Source organism: Zingiber officinale, chromosome 8A, assembly GCF_018446385.1.
Source record: "Zingiber officinale cultivar Zhangliang chromosome 8A, Zo_v1.1, whole genome shotgun sequence".
Taxonomy (NCBI): Eukaryota; Viridiplantae; Streptophyta; class Magnoliopsida; order Zingiberales; family Zingiberaceae; genus Zingiber; species Zingiber officinale.
In genome coordinates this window covers 34,529,978-34,556,664 of record NC_056000.1, presented here as the reverse complement: position 1 = coordinate 34,556,664, position 26,687 = coordinate 34,529,978, and the positions used below count along the sequence as shown (strand labels likewise).

At 35.9% G+C, this 26,687-nt stretch overlaps 2 protein-coding genes across 2 annotated transcripts; both read right to left on the bottom strand.

Annotated features, from left to right (window-relative positions):
* Window positions 1-110: 110 nt before the first annotated feature.
* LOC122008408 (glutamyl-tRNA(Gln) amidotransferase subunit A, chloroplastic/mitochondrial-like) lies at window positions 111-6,712 on the bottom strand. Its single transcript, XM_042564125.1, has 10 exons — window positions 6,054-6,712; window positions 4,205-4,516; window positions 3,841-4,020; window positions 3,598-3,692; window positions 3,437-3,512; window positions 2,183-2,260; window positions 2,008-2,101; window positions 1,886-1,935; window positions 833-946; window positions 111-573 (listed from the first exon to the last, which is right to left on the bottom strand). The coding sequence occupies exons 1-10, from the start codon at window positions 6,657-6,659 to the stop codon at window positions 499-501; spliced, it is 1,680 nt and encodes a 559-aa protein (XP_042420059.1). The 5' UTR covers window positions 6,660-6,712; the 3' UTR covers window positions 111-498.
* Window positions 6,713-8,272: 1,560 nt separating this feature from the next.
* Window positions 8,273-17,684, bottom strand: LOC122008407 (probable apyrase 6). The gene is made up of 8 exons (XM_042564124.1): window positions 16,918-17,684; window positions 14,280-14,388; window positions 13,738-13,845; window positions 12,689-12,743; window positions 11,246-11,434; window positions 9,972-10,069; window positions 8,976-9,172; window positions 8,273-8,769 (listed from the first exon to the last, which is right to left on the bottom strand). The coding sequence occupies exons 1-8, from the start codon at window positions 17,517-17,519 to the stop codon at window positions 8,499-8,501; spliced, it is 1,629 nt and encodes a 542-aa protein (XP_042420058.1). The 5' UTR covers window positions 17,520-17,684; the 3' UTR covers window positions 8,273-8,498.
* Window positions 17,685-26,687: the final 9,003 nt, after the last annotated feature.

The following is a 26,687-nucleotide window of genomic DNA, read 5'->3' as shown; positions in this document are numbered from 1 at the left end:
AAACATAGCAAAAAAGATTATATTCACAACAGTAAGGTAGGCGACAACGCTGATTTTGGATGCAATGCATGTTCCAATAAACTGCATCATACACAAGATACAAACATAGGTGTATAAAATTTTATATCTTGTATTCTAAAGTTTAGACGCTTTTTGAACAAGGAGCAGCTAGTTCACACAGCCATTTTTGTTGGTGCGATATGATATTGGTAGATTTTCTTTAGAAGTGAACTGTAACTAAACTGAGCTTAGCCCAGGCACAGTGTATGATTTGTGGAGTAATTAAATTTTACAATTATTGACAAATAAAGAAGAAATCTCCATCAGGATAAATAGGAGAAGCATCAGGTGGCCAACAAAATGCATCTTCACAAGCTGAAGCTCGATGTGGAGTAGACAGAAAAAATCAATTTGGTAGGAATTCATATATAGGAAGATACACAGTATTGTGTGATGCATCATCACTGATGATTCACTATTTTTGTGGATATTCTACGATCACAACAATGGCGGAACAAATCTGTAGTTTGGAAGTGTTTGCTCAAATATATGACCAATTCTCAGCAACTTCTCCTGCAATACCAAAGTTGATTTAGAGGTTATATGTTCTCTTATATGTTCTCTTATGCTCAACGACCAGTTTATCTAGTATTTCGTTGAAAAAAAAGAGGTCCACAGAAAGGCGTTCCGATAGAAAGCATGAGATGAAGGTGCACTTGAGGATATGATGATGTAATAATAACTGCAGATAAGATTTAGTCGGTCCCAAAAAGTTGAGGTTAATATGAGGTTAACAGGTTTTTGAGAACATCGGTATGGTTATGCTTCTTACCTCACTGAAGGAAGAGCCAATCATCTGAAGGCCGACAGGAAGACCTGCACTTCCACCTTCAACAAACCCACATGGCACGACTAGCGCAGGGAGCCCAGCCAAGTTAACATTCACCTGCATGAAAAAGTACACTGCTCGCAAAAGGGAAAGGGCATGATGGTGTTTAACAGAGAACAAAGAGGGAGAAAGAGCTTGTTATCTCAATGAATTGGTAGAAATAAACATAAATTGGTCATCTGGATAGACTAGTAGTAAGACTAAAACAAAGCAATTGTCTGAGCCTAACAAAAACTCTTGCCTAATCTCAGTGTCTAGTTTCGATTTATATATAGTGGTTTGAGATGATGTCGCCGTGTCAGCAGTCACACAGGCAGGAATATTAAAAATTAACAGGGTATCAAGAATCGGCAAAATTCCTTCCACTAACTAAACTTCAAGGTACATTGGATTGTTTTTCCCAAAAAGATATTTAAGCTAGATTTTTTTAAAATGTACGGCTAAATCTGAGATTTAAAAAATTGATTTTTTTTCATAACCTTGGCAACAGTTGTTGGAATGTAAACAAACTAGTAAATTTATAAGGGCAGGTACATGGACTTATCCCAAATATGTGGTACAACCAAAAACAAGATAAGTGCCTACAACTTAATGCAAATTTGGTAGCATGAGAAATGACTATGGCATCATAGATAATTCAGAGTAGGTATTGTGGACCTCATCCAGCTTGATATTAGACATCTACTCCGAAAAGTAACATGCCATTGGCTCATATGAGATCTTTCATAAGTCACTCTAAAACACTTAAAAATTTTATATGTTTATTATGAAATTTACTGATATATACTTTACATCCTCTGACACTAAATGTGAACAAACAGAACTGCAATTTTCTCTGTATTGCCAAATAAAAATGACAATGAACATAAAGATATCAGACTAAAGAAATACTCGTGAGGATAAAGTGTAATATATGGAGTTGTAATAGTATCATCCATATTGAGACAAGAATGTTTAAATTGAACATATGTAACTAATGAGAATCAAGATTCATACTGTCATGATGTCGCCTGCATACATAGCCAGAGGATCATTGACCTTTTCTCCTATAAAAGTTGCATATGATGAGCTAGGGCATAAAACAGTTAGCAACTAGCAGAAATTATCAAACAACTTACCAATTTTATAAGCAGGTGATGGTACTGCTGGTGAGACAAGAATATCCATTTTCTCCAATGCATCCTTGAAACTTTTCCGAATCAATGTCCTCACCTATATGGCATACAAAAATATTTTTTTTCGCTATGATCCTTCGAAATCTTTATAAGGCTGAAAGCAGAAGTTTTTATGTACCTGCTGAGCACGCTTGTAATATGCATCATAGTATCCGGCAGAGAGTGCATATGTTCCCATCAAAATTCTCATTTTTACCTACATAAATATGGAAACTGTTCAAATTTTCAATAACATGAACCCATATACACAATAGGAGATGAGCCTCCAAGTTAAACCACCACGTGAAAGACCCTGTGATAATATTGGTTTTTGTAAGAAAGCTTTGGCATGCGAGATCCTCACTTGAGTTCAGTCAAGACTAAGCTATAAATATTTTCTGTAAAAAAAGAAATACTAGTGCAAAAAGACCCTTTTTTCTTAATGCCAAGAACTGTTTAAACTTGGTTCTGTTTGCTATAATGGGCATTGGAGGAACTGGACTGCATAGCTTAAGAAAAAATAATATTTTGTAAATTCGATAAAGTCTGTAAATTGTAATGCATTAATGGTTATAGTTAATCAAACCATATTTTTAAGAAAAGAATTACAGAATTGATGATAGATAAATGTAGAAAGAAAACATTTGATGAGTTTAGGCTGATTGAAGCGGCACTTGATTTTTTGAAAAGCCATATATTGCCTTGGTCATTTTGGTCCAACTCTACCATCTGAATTGACATTAACTTTGGAAATTATTCCTTCCAACATCAAGATTTGATAAATTTTACAGCATACGCAAACTTTCACCCAAATCAAACCAAGGGTGTGTGTGTGTTATATAGGCTTTAGACAAAGTGAATTGTCTTCCAAGGAAAATCCATGAAGAGAAACATGATTCCCTCTCATTGGACTTATGTGAACACGTCAAGAAACTTGACAGTTCACATGACAAGTGAGTTCAAACATCAACATAAATAGGCTGTGTTGGTGACAAATATTTAGGATTAGCTACATGAATCTTATCTCCCATTGAATTTCATACGAGCTAAATAAGTGGATGTCAAAGTCTAATGAAACTGTTACCATTTTTAATTTGGGCATAGGACTAGAACTGTGGTTAAACCTTATAGCCTTTGAACCATCAATCAATACATAGTATAATAATGTTCTTATATGTGTAACTCTAAGCTAGTCCTTTAACCCTTGAATAGGTATAAGAATTCATAGTTCTTCACTAACAGTTTCTTTATAAGGCAAATTTACTTTGAATATCATGGCTGAATTCAGAGATTATCATATTGCATAAGCTTTAAGAAGTAAACTACCATATATTAAGAGTAAGCAATTGAATAGTATCTTGTTGGATGAGACAAGAAAAAAATAGTCATGTACCTCAGGTCCCAATCCATCAGCTCGGGAGTCTCCATATAATGAGTTTAACTCATCAACTGTAGCTCGATTCCCATATCTGATATATATTTTCTAGAGTTGTGATCTGGAGAAGTATAAGAACACTTGGGGTGATATAAAAAGTAATATATGAAAAGAATCACCTTACACCATCATAGCGTGACAAATTTGAGGAAGCTTCAGAAGATGCTAAGACGTAGTAAGCTGGAAGCCCAAGAGAAAACGAGGGCAGTGATACCTGCAATAGAATACTCACAAGAGCATTTATGCTAATACTGAAGTCTCTAGTATATAGCTTGAAATGTGATTACATAAACTATATCAGTACTGAAATGAAGATATGAAATATTCATAGTAGAATGGAAAATTAATCAAACAGGAGCAACCTCTGTTATTGTAGCCCCTAGTTCTTCCAAGTGTAAAGCAGCAGCTTTGATTGAGGAGATCACTCCCACGTCAACACCATCACCAATAGTCTCCCTAATCATGCCAACTTTTAGTCCTTTCAAAGGTGTAGACTCAAAGTGATCAGTTGACATCAGAAAAGATGCATAGTCTGGAACTTCCTGTCAAGCAGATGAAAAGGTAATGAGTTAAAAATAGCAAGCATGATAACAATGATTAGTTATTACAATATCGAGCAATAGCAAAACACTTGTGATTTTCTGTTTTTTCTGAAAAATCAAGAAAAAAATGCCAAAAGAACGTCAGTTAGGAAGAATAAAGACTAAGAAAGTTTCTAAAGCTCACATGTGTGCTACTAGTTGAATCAAATCTGTCATGACCAGACACCACATTTAGAACAATGGCAGAATCAATGACTGAAGCTCCAAAGCATCCAATGACATCCAAAGATGACGCATATGCCATGAGTCCAAATCGGGAGACACGCCCATAAGTTGGTTTGAGCCCAACAACACCACAGAATGATGCTGGCTGCCTCACACTACCACCAGTATCACTTCCTAAAGACACGACACACTGCTTAGCTGAAACAGCAGCGGCAGAACCCCCTGATGATCCTCCAGGCACACGTGAGATGTCCCAAGGGTTTGCTGTGACCTATGAGAAAAAGGATGATCACAGCAACATAAATGCATAAAATATTGTTAATTCCTGAACAAATATGAAAAAATCAATTTGTATCCCAGCAAATCTTAATAGGATCAAAACATGACCTGCTGATTTAAACAGTGTTTATTGATCATTCTAGAAAGCCTTTTCGTGAGTTTGGAACCACCTAAGATGGCATTTAAAAAAGAAGTCCAATGCCATCAGAGATTTGCGAGACAGGACCTATGCATTGTACCTAACCATACAGTATTTTACTTACACTACAAAAGAAATAATAATAACAATAACTATCGAGAGTATCATTTTTGTTGCATGTATTGGCTGTTGCATAAAGTGGTTCTGCTCTCACTTTTTGTACAAGTTGTGATTCTAAGAAAAATATCTATTCTACAATGATATACAAATCTTTAAGATTTTGACAGATGAAAAGGTTCTAACAAGAATTAGTCACTCATTTGAGAAGGCGTATTTTTAATCAAATACTCAGAAAGATTAGCAATTAATCCACACAAGTTACAGCCTATTCATAGTTAGATTCGAAGATATTACAATATAAATTTCCCAATTTAATGTGTCATATTAATTGAAGGAAACACACTATTTTTACACTCACAAGTCACAACACATTTTTTAAGCGAATTTTTAGAGGCCTGGTGGGTAACTTTGACGCCAATATGTCCAGAAAATAATCCAAATACACATATTGCAAAGATTTCAATTCATCTTTGATCCACGACTAGATGCAATGACACGTAATCAAAGACGCATCATCAACACTAACATAGATATACAAACATCTATCCGATTGAGCCACATGGGATTATGTGGACTCTACATTTAGCCCAAGAGCTAAATCACTCTATTCTAATCTTGCTCAGGCCATATGCAGGAACAAACATCACACAGGCAGCCCACCCAAGTAAAAAGTGTGAACCAGTAATTTCACACTACTGTAAGGACATTTTAGGGGAGAAGACAAGAATTTCAGTTCATGTAGGATTCCGAGATTTCCTAGGCAGAGAGTAGGTCAATTTAGGTTAAGCAGAAGCAAAGCAGACACCAAATTAAACTGAATGGTATGTGTTCATCTCTTTTCTTGCTTGCTCCATGTCCATAGCTTAAAAAGACCAGCTCCAGTTTTTTATCAACAAATATCTGACTCTAGCTAGTAACTATAACAAACACTTGAAAACTGAAATAACAGAAAATTTCTATTGTATGCCTTTATCAGCACACTCGGAGTGAATTTGCTTCCAATTCATCTGGAGAATTGCTTCTTGTTATGAAACTAAACATTTATTAGACAATTTATATCAGTTTATAGTTTGAATAGGACAAAAATATGACGAGTGAAGCAGCATGATTTTCCTATTAACGACGCATTTCTTAAATGTACGTGACACATTTTGCATCAGTGGTTTTAGTTTATGACCACAAAATGCAAAGTGCACCAACTAAAAAGGAGTTCTTATTCGCTTGAAGAACACGGGAAAGAACGTAGTAGTAATGAGAAAAGAACGTTAACCTGAAAGCCCGAGCCTTCAGTTGTGCTCCCCATCCCGAATTCATCCATATTCGTCTTCCCGATTACGATAGCTCCAGCCTCCTTCAACTTCCTCACCGCCGTGGCGTCAAAAGGTGGTCGATATCCCTCCAAAATCCTCGACCCACCAGTCGACGGCATGCCCGCAGTACAAATATTATCCTTCACTCCGACAAGAACCCCAGCCAGAGGCCCCAAGTCCTTCCCGGACGCCACCAGCCTATCCACCTCCTCCGCCTCCCGCATCGTCGTCTCCGACACATGGAGGAAGCTACGGATATGCGGCTCCGTGCGGCGGAGGCGATCGAGGTACTCTCCCGCGACGTCGGCCGCGGTCCTCCGACGGGAAAGGAGGGACTCGCGGATGGAGAGGATGTGGGAGGAGGGAGGCGTCGTAGTGAGGTCGGTGGGGGCTATCTGGGGGTCGGAGGAGAGAGCGGAGACGGCGGAGACGGCGGAGCAGTGAAAGCGGCGGCGTACTGAGGAATTGTGCGAGAGGGGGAGACGAGTTTGAGGGGAAATGTGGAAGGGGAGACGGCAATGGCAGAGGAGCAGGCGGCTAGGGCTTCGAACGGGAGGCGGCGGCATCGTCGCCCTCAAGCTCTGTCACACTGTCGCGCTTCGAGAAGGATGAGGAAGGAAGGCATGTTGCGGGTGGGTTGGCGGGTCCCGTTTAATCGATCCGACCCGAATCCGATTCATTTATAATTTTTTTAATTGAATAAATTTAAAGATTTATACTGCGTCACATATAATTAAATATATGATAAATATATGGGACGATATAATTCATTTAGCAAACTTAAACCAATTTCAAATACAAATAATAAATTAATTGTATACACATATAATGCAAATCAATATAATCTCACTTAAGGATCTCCAATGCAAACTTTTAAAAAAATAAAAGCGAACAAAAAAAAATTTAAGAGGTGCAGAGGGCCGGAGGCCAGCTTTGGGAAAGTTTGATTTTTAAACATACTGAGATGAAGCTATTAATTATTGAAAAAATAATATTAGATAGTTAATATTTTAAATAATTAAAATATTTTATTTCATGAATGGTCAAAAGTTATACTCTTTTCTTTTAAAAAAAATATAATATATTTGATAACTTAAAAAAAATATATAAATAACTATAATTAAATTAAAATTCATAAGTTAATTAAATATAAATTAAAAATTATAATTTAATTAATTTATTAATTAAAAATATAAATAAATAAAATTAAATATAATAATTAATTAAAATATTAAATAAAAATTATATAGAGATATTAAATTAAAAATTAATAAACAAAGATATGTCATTTATAAGGTAGGACTAAAAAAGTTATATATAGAGATATTTTGATTTGGAAAGAATAATACGTCTTTTTATTTTTAATGTGATATTGATATGACATATTAGAAATTATAAAAAAAAAATGAAGTGCTTTAACTATTGGAGATCATTTAACTATAACATTTTTATCTTAGGTACCCAAAAAATCCATGGTGATTTTTTTTAACTCCCATTTGTGCTAATAAAATTTTACCTTTAAGAATTTAAGGATTAAATTATAGTATTAAGTAAAAAAAATCAAATCGAAAAAAAAAATTAGGTGCTAATGAGATGTGCAATAAAAAAAAGAATTGTTGCATGGTAAGGTGTGATGGATGTGCACCTAGTGTTATGTTTAAACATAATTTTGTGGACACCTAGTATTATTTTTTAAAATATTTTTTTTTTAAATTTAAGATATAATATTTTGGTTAAAAAAAATAACACTTTGTGCTCATGTAAATGCCAACGGTAGATGTACGACATATCATTCCTACATATATACATCTGGATGCATGACTGAGTGGGCAATGCCCACGTAGTGTGGGCTCCACCCACTCAGTCACTCACCCCAAGTATGGACGTTGAGATGCAACGTAACCAAACAAATATATATATATATATATTGCACATCGTTTATATGCACCTATGGACAACTAAGTAGATTCTCAAGTGCCCCGAGTCAATTTCAAACACTTAAGGCGCTCGAAAATGATCCAAGCACTTGAAATTTCACTCAGTCGTCCACAGGCACGCAAAAACAAAGTATGCATTATATATACAGAGAGATTTGATATGGTGCATTTTTGCTACCAAGAGTAATCTCTATAGAATCTTTTGATCTCCTAAATAATGGGAATGAAATAAAACTAAAAACTCGGGGGAAAAGGGACCAATATATTGGATGCGAAACTCAACTATAGATTTCTTAGTAAATACACAGGGGGATCACCTATGATACATGATCATAAATCAGAAAACTAACATGTGGATCGATCTAAGTCTATTAGTTGACACAAAACTATCTCGAATTAAATAATATTTCAAATAATTGGGACAAATTTAATTTGGCAATGATGATGATATATCGAACCGATGCAGAATTACTGTTTGACCAGGGTCAGTATGTAACGGCCTCTCTCCAAGTCGTATATTATCTTCAACTTCGGTCTCATGCATCGTAAGAGAAACCATGCTGCGAAGGTTAGTAAGATGGAGGCAACAATTGTAGAGAGCCATGGTGATGATTCATTGCGGACAACTGCAGTGATACGATCGGATGTCTCAATCTTTTGCTGTAAAGCTTGTCTGACTATGAAAGCACCCAATGCCCAATCAAGGGGTACATTACCGACCTGCTTTGCGAATACAATCCTGCTTCGTAGAGAAGATATAATTAGAAGCAAGTTGGTATAGACTACTGAAATAGATCAATCAAATAGTAAAATATGAATTTTACGGAGAAAAGCCTTAGCTAAGTTCTTAGCCATAAGATAATCGATGGGTAGGTAAATTTAAGCCAAAAGAGGATGATAATTACTTAAAAATAGTAGATACTAAGCAATGGGCACAGCAAGTACCTTCTATCATCCAAATCAATTTCAAGAGTATCGTTCAGTAGGGCCAAAATATATGCCGAAGAAAAGCAAAACTTTGAGAGATCTTCCTTCTGATAAGTATTGTATTCATTTATGATTTGTGACCAATCTTCACTGCAGTACTTTTCTCCAGCTGATATCAAATCAGAAAGTGACGATGTCTCTCCAAGGCCAAAGAACTATCAAATACAACTCGTCAAATAACAATTGGTATCATAAAAAAGGATGGAAACGATCTGCTACTGATAACTGTGCTATCCTGGAAATTATCATCATATCATGCAAGTACAACTCAATTTCAGGACTTTCTATATATTGATTCATGGAAATTACTAGTAAGTATACCTAAATAGTTTACTCAGTCAGCTTATTGCCTTCCATAAAATGAGATATTTTGCCAAGAATCACATGTGATTTTCAGCTAATGACACCAAAATTATGTCCTAAATGCATCTCTCAGCATTAACAATTCAAGTGTGAATCATCATTTCCCAAAATGAAGTTAGCTCCTGTTGAATGATATTTGTAATAAGGTGAAAGTGCAAGTGTTTATGCTTAAGGCCTAATCTACATTTAACATATGAGTTAAGGTGTAAGTGTTTATACGCAAGGCCTAATCTACTTATTAATATATGAGTCGAGGAGTAGATTTACACACTATCCATTTTTCTGCAATCTATCTTTTCTCTCTCTAAAACACTGCTTTTTTAGATCGTACGAGTTGTCAAAAATATAAACGTCCTAAATTTACATGTTGAGCATGGGATAGGTGAATTATATTGATATGTGGCCTGACCATATGTGAAAGGGTAGTATTAAAAGCATCTAATAGTTTGAGTTTTTGAGATAAATGGCCTCGTAAGTTCCAATTAACATATACGGTATACCAGTTTTTTTGGTTGCCGTCTCTCTATTATTGTTATTGTAGATAAATTCTAGATTGACTTCTAAAGGACAGGAAACTGAAACTTAACTCACCTTTGAAGTGTAGAAGAAATTCTCAGTTGCAAAAAATCTACCTTCGAGAATAGGTATAAATTTAAGTCCCAACCGGCAGTATTGATCCAAGCATTTCTCTGCAGAGCATAAAAAGATAAGACTTTTTTCCCCATAATATCCACTGCACATGCATGTACAGAAACAGGTCGTATCAAATAACTAGTAGTTCAAGAAAAATATAATCACTGACACAGGTCAGTATGGTATCTTAAGTATAGATTTCTTTAAATAACAGTAAATTGAAGAATGATTAGCATTTTCTTCAATGTAAGAAAGTAAACAGATGGTGAGATAAAGAGACCAGAATATTGCTTTATGCTTTGACATCTTTGCATACAGCGCGTGTGAATTCTTAAAATCAAATCAGGGTGAGTTCTATGACAAGGTAGAGAATCCATTGTTTGCAGACCCTATTTATCTTTTATTAAAAAAACATGAGATTTCTAAAGGAAAAAAAAAACAGATTTAACTTTATCATGGCAGCAGCTTTCACTTAGTTTTTTTTACATGAACTGCAATAATTTAATTTGTTTTCTTTTTTTTTAATCATCACAGAATGTAAAGTAGATTCTTCCCCTTCTGAGGCTACACGATAACCACATGAGCTGGAATATCAACAACAAGCCACAAGATTCAGCTTTCAACTACTTAAGATCAATTATTTGGAATACCATGAACTTATTCTTCAAAAGAAAATGAGTTATGCTAAACAAAAAGAAAAAACTGCCTAGTATGAAGGTGCATTTATTGTTTGAATTCAGGAATACATGAAAGCTATCCCGGTAAATGTAGTAAACTCGAGAAAAATATTTTTGGAATAATACAAGCATATTTGGGCATGATGCTTGAAATAAGCTAAGAAAAGGAGTATAATATTAGAAGTATATTAAAACTTTTCTTAGAAGGTAGAATAGGAATACAATGTTTTCTTCAATTGTGCAAAGGATTACTGTCATGAGTTCCCCTTCCTTGGTGGATTTTTGCTATGACATATTTGCAGGATCAAAAATGAGGTGGTGATAAAATAGCATGGATTCTGATTATTTCAAACATATGTTCTTGGGTATTATTTCTAATACAGAGACTAATATTTCTTATATCCCACTGTGTAAGGAAGTATCTCGATGATCTGAGTGAGGTCACTATTCAGACTAATGGAAAATATTTAGGTTAAAAATGTAAAAGGAAAAATGAAAAAATAGGCCATAAGTTGATAATGAAAATATTCTTTAGGAGTAGAAGTGACTAGCTACCATTTTCCTTCGCTAAAAGCTTCAGTGCAGTCATTCTACATTTGGAGAAGTTACCATTAGCATGGGAAGATCTAAATTTGGACTTTGCATGAATAAGGCCAGAAGAAAACGTTTGTGATTCTATTTCATGCACATATCCTCTAGGAGTACATGGATCCACATAGATTGCTTCCTGTGAAAAATCTGCAGCTGCAACAAAGAACAAGTGTCGAGTGGATTAACCATTAGGAAAACAATAAGGGCATCTCCAACTGAGGTTTTTTCCGGCCTTTTTAGATTTCTCTTTCCTATGTATCATCAAAAATTAAGAAGCTGGGTGCGATTTTTCTAACCCAGCTTCTTAGTCTCTTTCTTCATTTTTGGTGGGGGCCACAAAAAAGGCCAAAACCCCTCCCCACTGTTGGAGATGCCGAAAGAAGCTATAGACACAATTTATGTAAGCCTAATGTAAGACTTACATCAAACAGAAAGAAAATGTGATGAAAGACTGAATTGTTTACTCAACATTTAGGAAGTGCATGAAGAGTACACTGCAGAATGTTAGAAAGGAAATGCAAACTAAACGACAAATAACTTGCAAATAAATGTCTAGTCATCCTCTTCCTTCAAACTTCTCCATTGAAATGCAAGACAGTAAATCTTTGAAATACAAGGAACTTAAGATGATAGATGCTAAAACCAGATTTACCAAGTATTTAATCTATAATATGAAAGATTGTTTCAAAAATCTACAAAGAAATTACTTCTTATTAAATCCACAACAAGTACCAGAACTGAAAAAACCTTTGTGCATTCTCTATCATTCTACTTAATAGGTCATATCTTGATGGAAGTTTCAAAGTTCTTCCTAGCATGGCTTCATTCAAGTAACATAAGATGAAGAACAAAACAAAAAATTATGTCCTTGGCTAAATGCACATACCTCCTATCTCAATGCTATAATCTAGTAGCATAAATCTCAGTTTATATATATAATGTGATAGTGAATCATAGTTCACCAAATTTTGTATTAGAAAGAGTTGGAGGCTACAATCATCAACTGTAAATTTAGGCAATCCACTGTGAAGTGAAGCTTTCTATTAAGTGTTGGTAAAAACCTTCGAAGTTGTTGCCATGGTCCTGGGTACGAAACCTGCCGTCACCAAAAATATATTTCCAATTTTCCATATATTTAAAAAAAAAAACTACTGTCACTACACAAACAAAACCAAATTCTGAACAAAGGTATATTGTCCCTAGAGGCAAGTAACAAGAGAGACTTGAATAAGAAGTACACAACCACATCAGCACCAATTAGAATGGCCTACATGAAGGGGGAAAAAATCAAAAGTTAAGCACAAACTCTAGTTAAGTTTTTAACATTTGATCTATGGACTCTGCAATTTATGAAGCCAATTACAAACTAATTGAGCACCAGTAAGAGTTAAACACTGATGAACTTACATGAATTTAGGTCACTTGAGCTAAGCAATTCATGAAGCATGTCATAAGCCACGTTCTGCAGAATAACAATAGTTAGCTCCCTATTTATAAGACATGAATAAAATAGGATGTTTTACTTAACATTAAACTGAGGGATAGGAAGATAAGGTTGAAGCATAAGATTTGATTCTTCGAGCAAAATCATACAGAAAGTTTGAGCATAAGATGGATAAATATCACTGAAGTATGGATAAATATCACCGAAGTATGGATAAATATCACTGAAGTATGGCCACCATGCTTAATGGCAGAGTGTAACATGATTTAATAGAAACAATCATGAATTAATCGTTAATGTGTTGGTAACATAAACAACATCAGATGCCCATTAGCAGAACCCACAAAGACAACAATTACTTAATATTAATAATGAACTAGTTGCTGAAATAATTCCTGTTCAACAATGCTTTCTAATACTTGGGGAACTTCTAATGATAATGACATACAGCGGTAATTAGCTTTCATAGTGTAGCACAGCCAGGCTACTGATATCAGCGGCACCATCAAGTGCTAGACTTTAGTGTAAAATGTCAGGTTGGATGAAAAGACAAGTCTTACCTAGAAAACCAAATAATCTTTTAATGATTATTTTCTCATTCCCATCTTCAAAATGCAAAGCAATGGTGATTCTCTGGTTTCTCATGATCATCTACATTGTGTGGTTTAAGATTATCTACATTATCTTCCTAATAAAAGTAGCTACAATTATTCTTAAAAGAGGAAAGGAGGAAGTTGCAGGGAATGGTTCAGATCTCTTGCCCAAGAAAGTGCCATGTGCAACTGGAACAGCTCTTCCTCATATGCAAAGTTCACATTCTGTAGATTTATTTCATGGCATAACTAATAATACAATAATATAATGGATTCAAAAGGACTTGTCTTCTTTATAGTTTTAAATTATAAAATGTGCATTTGTCAGCATGAAGAAATAATCTTAGAATAACTTAATAAAGGACAGACAACATAGTTATGAGTAGGAAAGGCAACTCTGAATTTTTAAGGAAAGTCACCTGACCAAGATTGAGAAAGCTGTGGCTGTACAGGTTATAAGTGATTTTCCCAATGGTAAGTAAATGAGAGAACTCTGAGACCAAGGGCACACTCGAAACAAAGGTTATCTGAAACAGATAATCAGCACATTAGAAAATAGTAAGTCATCAAACTGAATATAATCTAATTCGGTACCCTACATACTGGTGCATAACTTAGTCAGTGGCAATGATAGGGTCATCCATTCATATGACTGAACCAATATTACAAAAAGAAACTTATTTTTTAGGTAAATAAATATTGTTTTCTCTTCATAGCTTCCACTAATAACTATTTTTTCATGATCAAGACAATCATGTCACTTGTTATTTCTCAGTAACAAAACAAGGCACTTCTAGACAAATATTAGTCACAAGTACCAAGATATATGGAAGCATAACTAGTTACTTGTTTGAAAAGTGAATAAATAATCAAAATTCTTAAAACTAACACAAACTGTTGCCACTGGAATAAATCTTTAGTGGAAGATATTTAAACATCTTATGAAATGGAGAGACGAGACCTGAGCTGAAGCCCCTCCAAGTTCAAATATCCCAGTAGTAATCTTAGGATCAGCTCCTAGAGTACCCAGGGCATAGTTAGCTGCAACCCATGCATAGATGCCTTCATCACTGCCTGTAAAAAGGTAATTAAAATAAATGTACCATGATAAAAAAAATTGGAGGTTAACTTCTCAATATATAAGTGAGCTCTGTAAACATTATGGCCGTCAGAAAGGGTACAATGTTAGTATTACCAATTAAAATCTAAGCCTTAAGATAACAAATATCATGATCAATTAATCTTTTGCCAAAAAGGTTACATTTAAGTAATAGTGTACAGATGTACTTAGGAAATATTGGTACCATGCTGACCCCATGCCATTAACTAAGAACTGATGAAGATTTTCCAAATTATGTATTAGAGATCAATCACAGAATTTAGATTTGCATGTTATACAAATTTTACTTCCCTGTAAGCAAATATACATAATCAACCATGCAGATGCAACTTTTTCTAACAGTCATACCTTATCACAAAAACATCTTACAGTTATACTACAGCTTAAAATTGCAATAAGGACAGAATTATAACCAAAATTACTATATCACAGGCTATGACTAAAAGCAACTGAGGAAAGAAATAGATCAATAAAATCAATTGAAAAAAGAAATGAAAAGCACAGGAAAAATAGAAAGAGGGGAACATAAATGACTGAGAATTTATGAGAGAGGGGAAAAAAGGAAATTTTGGTATTAAAAAACAACATCAATATTGATTGATACGTGACTGACAAATTAAACATGTAGAGTATGAATTTGAAATATCATGCTTATAACATTAACTATTCAAAATGATTTCTCAAATAACTAGGACTTATTGGAGTTATCCACTTCTTAAAGCTTGTTCTACAAAGTAATGTATTGATATGCAGTAGAAAATAGGCATGTGTTGGTTTACCACATCTTAAAGTATGCATTGCCATTAGATGGTTGGACAAAATGTACACTCAGAGATGAAAAGGTTTATATAATGCATATATACGTGGAGACCATATTATTTTAATATTCAGTTTGCTTATCCAATCCAACCCCATTATCATGTTTAAGCCAACTAATATCTACCAAACCCACAACTAAAAGTTGGGCTTTTTTCTGTAGCAATGGCAATGGAAGACCCTATGATCTTATTTCCTTTTCCTTGCGACTCCTTGTTGAGGAAAAAAATTAATACAGCTTATGTGTCCCAGTAAAAGAAAGACTGAGGGGGTGTTTGGTTCTCTCCTAGGAATCGGAATGGGAATGAGTATCATAGTATTATGGAATGGGAATGGGTATGAGTTTGGATATCATTCTTAAAAATGATGTTTGGTTAGTTAAATATTTTCAATCGGAATAAACCTAAATTTCCTTTTTTACCCTTATAGGAAAATAAGAGAAAAAATTAGATGGGAGAGAAAGTTGAATGTGAGAGAAACATATGATGAGAGAAAATGATGAGAGAGAAAGTGTGTTGGAAAAAAATGAGGAGAGGGAAAGTATGATCAGAGAAAATGAGGAGAGAGTGCATGATAAGAGAGATTGAGAAGAGAAAAAGTAAGATGAGAGAGAAAGTGTGGTGAGAGAGAAAGAGTGATGGGAAAAATGAAGAGAGAGAAATTATTATGAGAGAAAATGAAAGAGTGAGGAGAGAGAAAGTATGATGAGAGAGAAAGTGGGTTGAGAGAAAAAGGGTGATGGGAAAAAATGAAGAGAGAGAAAGTATGATCAGAGAAAATGAGAGATTGAGGAGAGAGAAAGTATGCTGAGAGAGAAAGAGTGATAGAAAAAATGAAGATAGAGAAAATATTATGAGAGAAAATGAAAAAGTGAGGAGAGAGGAAGTATGATAAGAGAGAAAGTGGGTTGAGAGAGAAAGAATGATGGGGAAAAATGAAGAGAGAGTGTGTGATGAGAGAGAATAAAGAGAGAGAAAGTGTGATGAGAGAAAAATGAGGAGAGAGAATATGCTAAGAGAGATTGAGGAGAGAGAAAGTGCGATGAGAGAGAAAGTATGCTGAAAAAATAAGTAGAAAGTGTGTAATGGGAGAGAAAGTGTGATAGAAGAGAATGAAGAGAGAGAAAATAAGGAGGAGAGAGTGTGTGATGGGAGAGAATATAGAGAGAGAATAAGGAGAGAGAAAGTATCTTGAGAGAGAAAATGTGATGATAAAATAAGGAGAGAGAAAAAATGATGAGAGAGTGTGTGAAATTAAAAAAAATTGAACAAATATACTAAGGGTATTTTTGTCTAAAACTTAATTCACATTCTTATTCCATCAAAACCCAAGGGAGGGGGTGAGTTTCATCCATATCCAAATTTTTTGGTTTCATTCCAAAATCTTGATTCCATTCCGTTTAACCAAACACAAGTTTGGGAATGAATTCATTCCCTCATTCCCAAACTCATAAACCAAACACCACCTGAAGCTCATAGCCAGATTTAGTTCCCTAAAAGCATAGAATTACTAATAACAGGTGTATTATATCTGACTACTGTACTCAATTAATCCCAATGAACCTGTAAGGAACAATTATAATAGGAATTTAAGTATCTATATTCAAAGAAGCATTGTTCGAATTAATACGGTGTGAAAATTCAAAGAAGCAAACAAAATTCACCTGCCTGAAATCACAGATGCCCAATCGTCCTGGAATCTGAAAGCAGAAGATCGCAATACCTTCCTGCAAGACTCCAGTATCCTATTCACTACCGAAGCATCCAGCAACCTCAAACCTGCCGTCGCCATCAGCCTTACTTCGGTATCTTCCCACACTTCTGGCGGAACTTTAACCTTAGCAAACTCCAGCAGTTCCGCCAGAGACTTCCCAGCAGTATCCGGATTCGACGAGTAAGAGGAGAGGCCCGGGGAGACTTTCATAGACGCCGAAAGGCCTGTATCAAGGGCTGGCAACGATCCCCACCCGCTCCTGTACGCGAAAACGTGGATCCGAGACCCAGTGCTGCCGCCATCAACGACGATCGAGTATTTGGGGCGATTGAGACCTCTCGAGACTACGAAGAGGCAGAGAAGCACGGCAGCGAGGGCGGAGCCGAATAGGGCGGCGCGGCGGCGAGGACGGCGATGCTTGGGGAGGATGGAAAAGCGGGAAGAGGAGGAGGGGGGACGGAGCTGGTGGGGTTTGAAGGCGATCATCGCGCACGATGTCTCGGGTGCGTGTACGGGTCCGACTTCCGACGGTCGGACATTCGATCGTCGCATCAATGCGGCCGCACAAGAACCAGGGTTTTCAGATCGGTGTGGCTTCTATTTACAGAACGGCCGCTTCCGCTTCAGCCGCCGCCGTTATTCCTCGCCGGAGAATCTCCGCCCGCGGCGGAGGCTAAGAGGAACACGGCGGAGAAGGATTGTTGCGTTCGGATGGCTCTGGTAACCGAAGTTGGGGCCTTAGTATTGAGAAATGGACGTACAGGATTAGCAATTAGAAAGGAATCTTTCGATCGAACGGTCGTAGATGGCCTTTTATCGGCGTAGGTTCGATGTGGGGAAATAAAGGGATCGGTTACAAGGCTTAGCGACCGACCTTTTCCATATATAGATTAATTGTCACTAAATGCTTAATTAAAAAAGATGTATTAATCTAATTATTTGTTAACTCATTTAACTTCTATTAACCATGAATAAATAAATAAATAATATTTTTGGTTCTTTAACACAAAGTTAATAATAAGTCAGATATATTGTTTTGATAGGATGAAAGTAATTGCTTGAGACAATAGTTGTCTCTTACATGCTATTATTTTTAATAAAATTCCTTCTATTTTATATTTTATTTTAAAACCATATTTATTCCAACGATATTATCTAAAGGATATAGTAATTAATTTTAATCAGATTATTAAAATTAGTATTCATTAAGAATTTTTATATAAAATATTTTTTTATTAACTTAATTAAAAGTATTTAAATCACTTCAATTTCATTAAAATTGCTTAAATATTATTATAAATCATAGATCCCTATAACAATGTTGATTAAGTTCGTGCACTTGCCTAATCTGTAACCCATCATGAATTGAGTGGGCTAGGATTTCCCATCTCTTCAAATGGGTCGGTCTATCTAGCATACTAGATGAATGTTGTCTATCCCAATACGAGTCCGTTTGTTTAACAACTATCCGTTTAAGTCATACCGTAATAATTTTATTATTATTTTAAAAGAGTAATATGATGCACAAAATTTTTGTCAATATGAGATTCTGAGAACTAGTCTATTATATACCGTCTTATTTTATATTACAATAAATTATTTTCATAATTCAATATAATCTAGATATTAAACTTTTATAATCCAATTAATCTCGAAGGTGACTGATCCAATCCTATTAAAATTTCTCACCATTAGATTATATATTTATTTGTTTATAGTTTTTAGGGTAATTTGAACTTTTTTCCTTTTTTTATAAAGTTTAAGACCTTATACTCTTTATTTATAAGTATCACTTTTAGATTCAATAATATAGTTAGTTTTTTTTCTTTCTCTTAATTTCTACATGGTATCAAAGCGGTTCTCCTTCTCTGATATAATTTTTTCTACCATCTCCTGTTATTGCTTCCTGTTGCCGTTGTCGTCTCCTACTACTGCTATTGATTTCAACGTTGACATCTATTTTCTGTCGATTTCGACGTTGACGTCTTGTCCTACTGATTTCGACGTCGACGTTATTTTCTACCGATTTTGGTGCCAATGCTATTTTCTGTCGATTTTGGTGCCAATGCTATTTTCTGCTGATTTCGGTGCTGACATCCTATGTTGCCAATTTCGGCGCTGATATTCTTTTCTACTGATTTCGGTGTCGAAGCCCTATGTTGTCGATTTCGGCACCAACGTCCTTTTCTACTGATTTTGACACCAACGTCTTGTGCTACTGATTTCTACATTTGACATCCTTATCTGTCTCGGATTCTTTGTATAACCACGGGTTGTCCTGACATCAGTTTTTATGGATCATACAAATGTATATCCTTACAATTTGGTTATTCTGAAAATTATTCGTTCTGTCATCATGCCTAGTTGTACATATGGTTCATAGAAATTTGATTCATATATGTTTGAGCAGTTTCAATAATTCCTTGCTTCACAACCTCTGTCATGTAAACTTCCTCTCATATAGGTTTGTCATCGTCTGGTATTTCAAGTATATCTTCATCCTTATGGATTTTGGACTCTGGTGCCTCCCATCATATGTCATCCAATTTGTCATCTTTTGTTTCTTTTTCTCCCAGCTCATCTATATCTATTGTAACTGCTGATGGTACCCTATGTCATTAGTAGGTGTAGGTTCAATTGTTATATCTTCTTTATCTCTTACTAATGTTTATTATATTCCGAATCTTACTTTAAATCTTGTTTCTGTTAGTCAATTATGCGAATCTAGATACCTAGTCTCTTTTCTTCATCCAATTATTATGTTCAGAACCCGCAATCTCAGAGGTTGATTGGAACCGATTATAGGCAAGGAGGACTTTATGTTTTAGATCAACTTAAAGTATCAGAAGTTGTAGCTTCAAGTGTGGATTTATCATTTTTTTCATTTGAGTCGTTCATCTTTTGATTTTTATTTATAGCACTCTCGTTTAGGTCATGTTTCGGTGTCTCATTTGTAGTTTTAGCTTCTATAGGAGTATTAGGACGTTTAAAAAGTTCTGATATTTCTGATTGTAGTGATTGTAAATTGGCCAAATTTTTTACCTTACCATTTTCTAAAAGTCTCTTTTTTCTTCTGTTCCGTTTGATCTTATCCATTCTGATGTGTGGGGACCCTCTCCTAGGTAGATCCGCTACCTTAGCGCCCCCCTAGTGCCGGCTCCATGGATATGGAGGGAGATACTGTTGGGATGTATACTATAAGCCTAGCTTTTGTATGAACATCTGTTTTGAAATATTTTGAAATGAGAATCACTTTGGTCAAATGTCTGCATTTTATATTTATATATATGTCAATACAGTTGTCCATTTAATTTATATTGTAGATAACATGGTATGTGGTGTCACACAGAAGATCATGTTATCGGTTCCTTATAAATTATAAATAGTAGCTCACAACCAAGATGGATTTGGACAAACCATTGGAACGGTTGTAGTGTAATTTGGTATTAGTCTGTCTTGACTATAAAATTACACTAGTATACTATGCGTGTATTGAGCAGGACCGTTTGAGGTTGTTCGATTTGTACTGACTATATAAAAGAACAAAATATCTATTATTATGGATGCGCGTCCTCTTAATCCCTATATACAAGCATGTATACTTAGTATTTTTTCTTTAACTTATTAATGGGTGAGATTTATTCGTTAAATCAATAGGCATGATAAGTTGGGAGATAGTACTATTTATATGGTGTGTTGTTGATTATAGAAGGAATTTGTGTCCTAATTATTTAGGTTGATAATGTCCCCTTGAGGAGCTCATAAGGATTATTATGTAAACCCTGTAGGTGGACTTAGTCCGACATGATAATAAAGTTGAGTGATATTACTCTTGAAATTAGATGTTAATTAATTGAATTGTCAGTAACTCATTTAATTAACGGACATACGATATCTTAAACACAAGGAGTTTGACGCACTCATAATAAGAAGGTGTTGGTTGCTACTCGGAAAACCCAATGGCTCCACTGTACAAAAATTTTGTACGTGATCTGAACCTTTTCTAGCTACCATATGTTCTTTTAAGTTAAACTTGTATCTCCTGCGGAACTTAACACGTTTGATTCCAAGTTTAACTTATATGTTATTTTAGGTTTAGATTTGGATTTCCTGCGGAACTTAACACGTTTGATCCAAATCACCTAGGTTATAAATTCAATTAAATATTAGTTTCCAAAATTGGCTTCCAGTACTGCATGGCGAGGCACTTGGCCTTCTTGGATATGGGAGCAACCACCACCGACTAGACAAAGCCTTTTAAGGAAAGTTAATATTTAATTTCCTTATATAACTCTAGGTTAACCAAAAGGAACAATCAAATCACAAGGAAAAAAGAAAAAGAACATAACATCGAAATTAAATTCGAAAAACAAGAATCGAATGCCTCTTGTATTTGGTATTTATACAAAGAAAAATTAACTAGTATGATGCGAAAATTAAATACTAGTTATACCTCTTCCTTGTATGCTAAAAACCTCGAGATCTTCTACCGTATCCCTCGCCTCCTCTTAGACGTCATGTGGGCGACGATCCTCCAAGACGAACACCACCCGGAAAGCTTCTCCTCCTTCTCTAGAATTCGGCCACCACCACCACAAAGGAGCAAAAGAGAGCAAAGGGAAGAGAGGGAGAGGGGCCGACCACTTGATGATCTCCAACAACACAATATCAATTGTTATATTTTTCAAGGCCTCCCCTTCCCCCCTTTTGAGCATGGTTTAACATGACATTTCTTATGAGCACCTCTTGGGGACATTCTCAACCTAGATAACTAGGACACAGATTCCTTCTATAATCAACAACACATACTATAAGTAATATCATTTCCCAACTTATCGGGCATATTGATTTATCGAGCTAAACCTCACCCTTTGATAAGTCAAAGAAATAAATATTAAATATACATGCTTGTTATTATATTAGGATTAAGAGTACACACTTCCATGATAACTAAGGTCTAGTTCTTTTACTAAGTCAGTACAAAAAGAACTTACCTAAATGATCCTACTCAATACACTTAAAGTGTATCAGTGTAATTTATTAGTCAAGATAAACTAATACTTAATTATACTATGTTTATTCTGATGGGTTCCTTTCCATCTTAGTCGTGAGCAACTGTTTATAATTTATAGAGAACCGACAACATGATCTTCTAAGTGTGACTCCACACTCCATGTTATCTACTATATAAATTAATTGAACAATTACATTTAACAAATAAATGTAAACATTTGACTAATGTGATTCTTTATTTCAAAATAAATGTGTACAAAAACTAAACTTTTAAGTATACACTCTAACAATCTCCCACTTATACTAAAAGTCTAAGATGTCATATCTGTTGCCATACATCTGATTCTCATCCCCTCCACATGCCGATCAAAAGCTTTCGCCGGAAGGGCCTTAGTGAAAGGATCTGCCAGGTTATCTGCCGATGCTATCTTGGCGACGACAACTTCTCCTCGCTTGACGATGTCTCGTATCAGGTGGTACTTGCGCTCTATATGTTTACTTGCCTTATTGGCTCGCGGTTCCTTCGAGTTTGCAACTGCTCCACTATTTTCACAATAAATTGTGACGATCTTGGGCAAACCAGGAATCACATCTAAGTCCATTAGAAAGTTCCTGAGCCATACAGCTTCTTTGGCTGCCTCAGAGGCTGCCACATACTCAGCTTCCATGGTTGAGTCTGAGACGCATTTCTGCTTAACACTCCTCCATGCAATGGCTCCACTTCCTAAAGTAAACACATAGCCTGATGTAGACTTACTGTTGTCCCTATCTGATTGGAAGTCCGAATCCGTGTAACCCACAGGGAGTAAATCGTCTGCTTGGTAAACTAGCATATAATCTCTAGTCCTTCTTAGGTACTTTAATATATGTTTTACTGCAGTCCAATGTCCTTGTCCAGGGTTACTTTGATATCTGCTAACCATGCCCATGACAAAACAGATATCAGGTCTCGTACACAACATTACATACATAAGGCTTCTTACAGCCGAAGCATAAGGAACTACCTTCATGTCCTCAATCTCCTTTGATGTTTTTGGAGACATCTCTTTAGATAAGGATACTCCATGCCTAAAAGGTAAGAAACCTTTCTTGGAGTTTTGCATGCTAAAACGAGTAAGGATTGTATCTATATATAAAGCTTGGGATAGACACAACATTCTTTTCTTGCGATCCCTTATAACTTTGATCCCAAGGATGTGTACACATTCTCTTAAGTCCTTCATATCAAATTGTTTGGACAACCATACCCTTACGTCTGATAATACCTTGACATTGTTGCCAATTAACAAAATATCATCTACGTATAGTACAAGAAATACCACCATATTTCCGTTACTGTATACACAAGACTCATCCGGACACTGAATAAATCCATATGACTGGATTACTTCATTAAACCGGATGTTCCAAGATCTTGAAGCTTGCTTCAGTCCATAAATGGACCGATTAAGCTTGCACACTAGATGCTCTTTGCCCTTTTCAATGAACCCTTCTGGTTGCTTCATATGGATGTTTTCTTCAAGACTTCCATTAAGGAAAGTTGTCTTGACATCCATTTGTCAAATCTCATAATTCATATGAGCGGCAATGGATAAGAGTATCCGGATAGACTTAAGCATAGCTACCGGCGAAAAGGTCTCCTCATAATCGATTCCCTCTTTCTGAGTGTACCCCTTCGCAACAAGCCTTGCTTTGAAGGTTTCTACCTTCCCATCTGTCCCTCTTTTTCTTTTATAGATCCACTTGCATCCAATGGCTTTTATACCATCAGGTGGTTCTACAAGCTCCCAGACCTTATTAGAATACATAGATTCTATTTCAGAATTCATTACCTTTTGCCAAGATACTGCATCTATATCTTGGAGTGCTTCATCATATGTCCGGGGATCTGGTTCATGTTTGCCTGGGATCAAGTCTGAAGACTCACCCAAAAACATGAATCTCTCGGGCTGCCTTACAACCCTCCCACTACGACGAGGCACCGTTTGTGGTTGTGTATCATGTGTGACACGTGTTGCAGTCTCTTGTGGTACTTCATCTTGTACTGTTGGTACTGAAGTAGACGTATCCTCTCTATGTTCTTCTAGAATAATTTTACTACTGGGCTTGTGATCCATTATATAGTTTTCTTCTAAAAACTGGGCATTGGTGCTAACAATAACCTTCTGGTCTTTAGGACTATAAAATAAACCGTCTTTCGTTCCTCTGGGATACCCCACAAACATACAAACTTCTGTACGAGATTCTAATTTATCAGCATCTTGTTTCAGCACATGTACTGGACTACCCCAAATCCGAATATGTCTTAGACTGGGCTTCCGCCCATTCCATAATTCTGTGGGAGTAGAAGATACTGATTTAGAAGGTACTAAGTTCAGAATGTGCGCTGCTGTTTCCAGAGCGTATCCCTAAAACGAATTTGGTAATTCTGAATAACTCATCATCGATCTAACCATCTCCATAAGAGTCCTATTCTTTCGTTCTGCCACACCATTCTGTTGGGGTGTACCAGGTGCGGATAATTGGGATTGAATCCCGGCCTCTGATAAGTAATTCCTAAACTCTCCTAAGAGGTATTCGCCACCACGATCAGACCGTAGTGTCTTGATACTTTTACCTAGACGTTTCTCCACATCAGCCTTGTACTCTTTGAACTTATCAAAGCACTCAGACTTACGGCGCATTAGGTAAATGTATCCATATCTTGAATAATCGTCTATAAAAGAGACAAAATATTCAAAGCCACCTCTAGCCTGGATAGACATAGGACCACACAAATCAAAATGAACCAATTCTAACGCTTCTTTAGCTCTATACCCCTTGACCTTAAAAGGTCTCTTGGTCATCTTACCTTCCAAGCAGGATTCACACATTGAAAAGTTTTCCAACTCTAATGGACCCAAGAGTCCATCGGCTACAAGCCTTTGAATCCTACTTAAGTTAATATGACAAAGCCTTAGATGCCAAAGATGTATTTGGTTCATTTCTGAAGGTTCTTTTGTCTTATTAGAGTTAAAAGATGTGTTATTAATTTCCATATTTTGCTTTGTGGGAGAAATTAGATTTAAAGTATATAAATTACCAACCAATGCACCAGAACTGATAATCACTTTATTTCTCTTTATAACCACATTGTTACTAAAGGAAACTGAATATCCATCCAAATACAGTTTAGAAACTGAAATTAAATGCTTTCTAAAACTGGGTACATAAAGACAATTCCTTAAAACCAATTTCCTATTCCTATCAAATGATAAGTAGACGTCTCCCACTGCAACAGCCGCCACCTTAGTAGCATTGCCCATGTAGACAGTTATCTCTCTATCAAATAGTCGCCGGGTTTCCTGGAACCCCTACAAAGAATTGCAGACATGATTAGTGGCTCCAGTATCTACACACCAGGTGCTGGTAGATAACACCGCTAAACATGTTTCAACTACTAGAGTATGAGATATACCTTTATTGTTCTGTTTCCTACGAGGACAGTCTTCCATTCCATTCCGCTTGCAAATAAAGCACTTGCCCTTGGCTTCTTTATTCCAGCTTTTTGTCCTGCACCTTAAGGTTTATTCACCTTCTTTCTTTGAGCCATTTTGTTTCTTCTTCTTCTTGCCTTTACCTTGTAGAGAACCATTTCAATATAGTGAATTTGAGAATGTTGACGAAACAACCCTTTGGCTCAGAAGTTCCGCCAATGAATATATCCTTTTATTCATATTATAGTTCGGCGAAAATGCTTCTGGGCAGCGTTTGGAGGATGATATCGACCTGTGTTTCCCCATCAATTTCCCCTCCAAGAACTTGTATTTCGTTTAAGTAAGCCATCATCTTGAGAATATGACCCCTCACGGGAATCCCCTCAGTCATGGTGACTGCCATTAGTTTTCTCATTGCCTCTTGCCTAGCAGCCTAATTCTGATGTCCGAAGAGTTCCTTGAGATTGTTCATTATATCATAGGCTATTGGTAAGTCCTGATGCTGATGTTGCAATACATTTGACATCGAAGCCAAGATGTAACACCGTGCCATCTCATCAGCTTTTACCCATTTACTATGATGCTGAATCTCCTCTGGGGTAGAATCATTGCTAGGTTTTTCTGGACATTCCTCTGACAGTACAAACTTATAGCCCTCAGCAGTTAAAACAATGTCCAGATTTATTTTCCAATCTATATAGTTGGGACCAGTAAGTCTGTTTTCTTTTAGAATAATGGCCAGTGGGTTGAAAGTCATCCTAAGAATCACAAAATAAATTTTGGTCAGAACTCTAAATTTAGAATAATATTGATTCCTCAAACAATACTATTTTAAATTAACCACCACCTTAAAACACCGTGAATTTTGTATGTCACGATAGTGTGGACGTATACAAATTCAACATTTGTAAAAGGAGGGTATATCCCATTAATTTTATTATCTTGTCAACCTAACTTTTTGACAAATAAAATTAATAGTTGGTTTCGTTCGGTCACACAAATAATAGCAGTGACTCCGATGGGGAGGATACTATTAGACGTGCCTAAGTGTATACCATTACTTGACACTAAGTCCATTAATAAGATTGCGCCCCTTCCGATGGGGAAGATCACACGCTCTTAATTAATTTCTTATAGTCATCCGAAATGGAAGTTTGGTCTAGTGATCCGCAAACAAACTCATCCGATATGGAGGAAGGCACTCAGAGCCAACGCGCAAGTTTGTTTGCAT

Coding starts and splice junctions, on each gene's coding strand:
- LOC122008408 (XM_042564125.1), bottom strand. CDS start 6,659: ATGCCGCCGCCTCCCGTTCGAAGCCCTAGCCGCCTGCTCCTCTGCCAT. Junction 3,693..3,840: donor TAGGGGCTACAATAACAGAG/GTTGCTCCTGTT, acceptor ATTCTATTGCAG/GTATCACTGCCCTCGTTTTC. Junction 3,513..3,597: donor TCACGCTATGATGGTGTAAG/GTGATTCTTTTC, acceptor AATATATATCAG/ATATGGGAATCGAGCTACAG.
- LOC122008407 (XM_042564124.1), bottom strand. CDS start 17,519: ATGCGACGATCGAATGTCCGACCGTCGGAAGTCGGACCCGTACACGCA. Junction 11,435..12,688: donor CTCAAGTGACCTAAATTCAT/GTAAGTTCATCA, acceptor TCTTTGTTGCAG/CTGCAGATTTTTCACAGGAA. Junction 10,070..11,245: donor GCTTTTAGCGAAGGAAAATG/GTAGCTAGTCAC, acceptor TATGCTCTGCAG/AGAAATGCTTGGATCAATAC.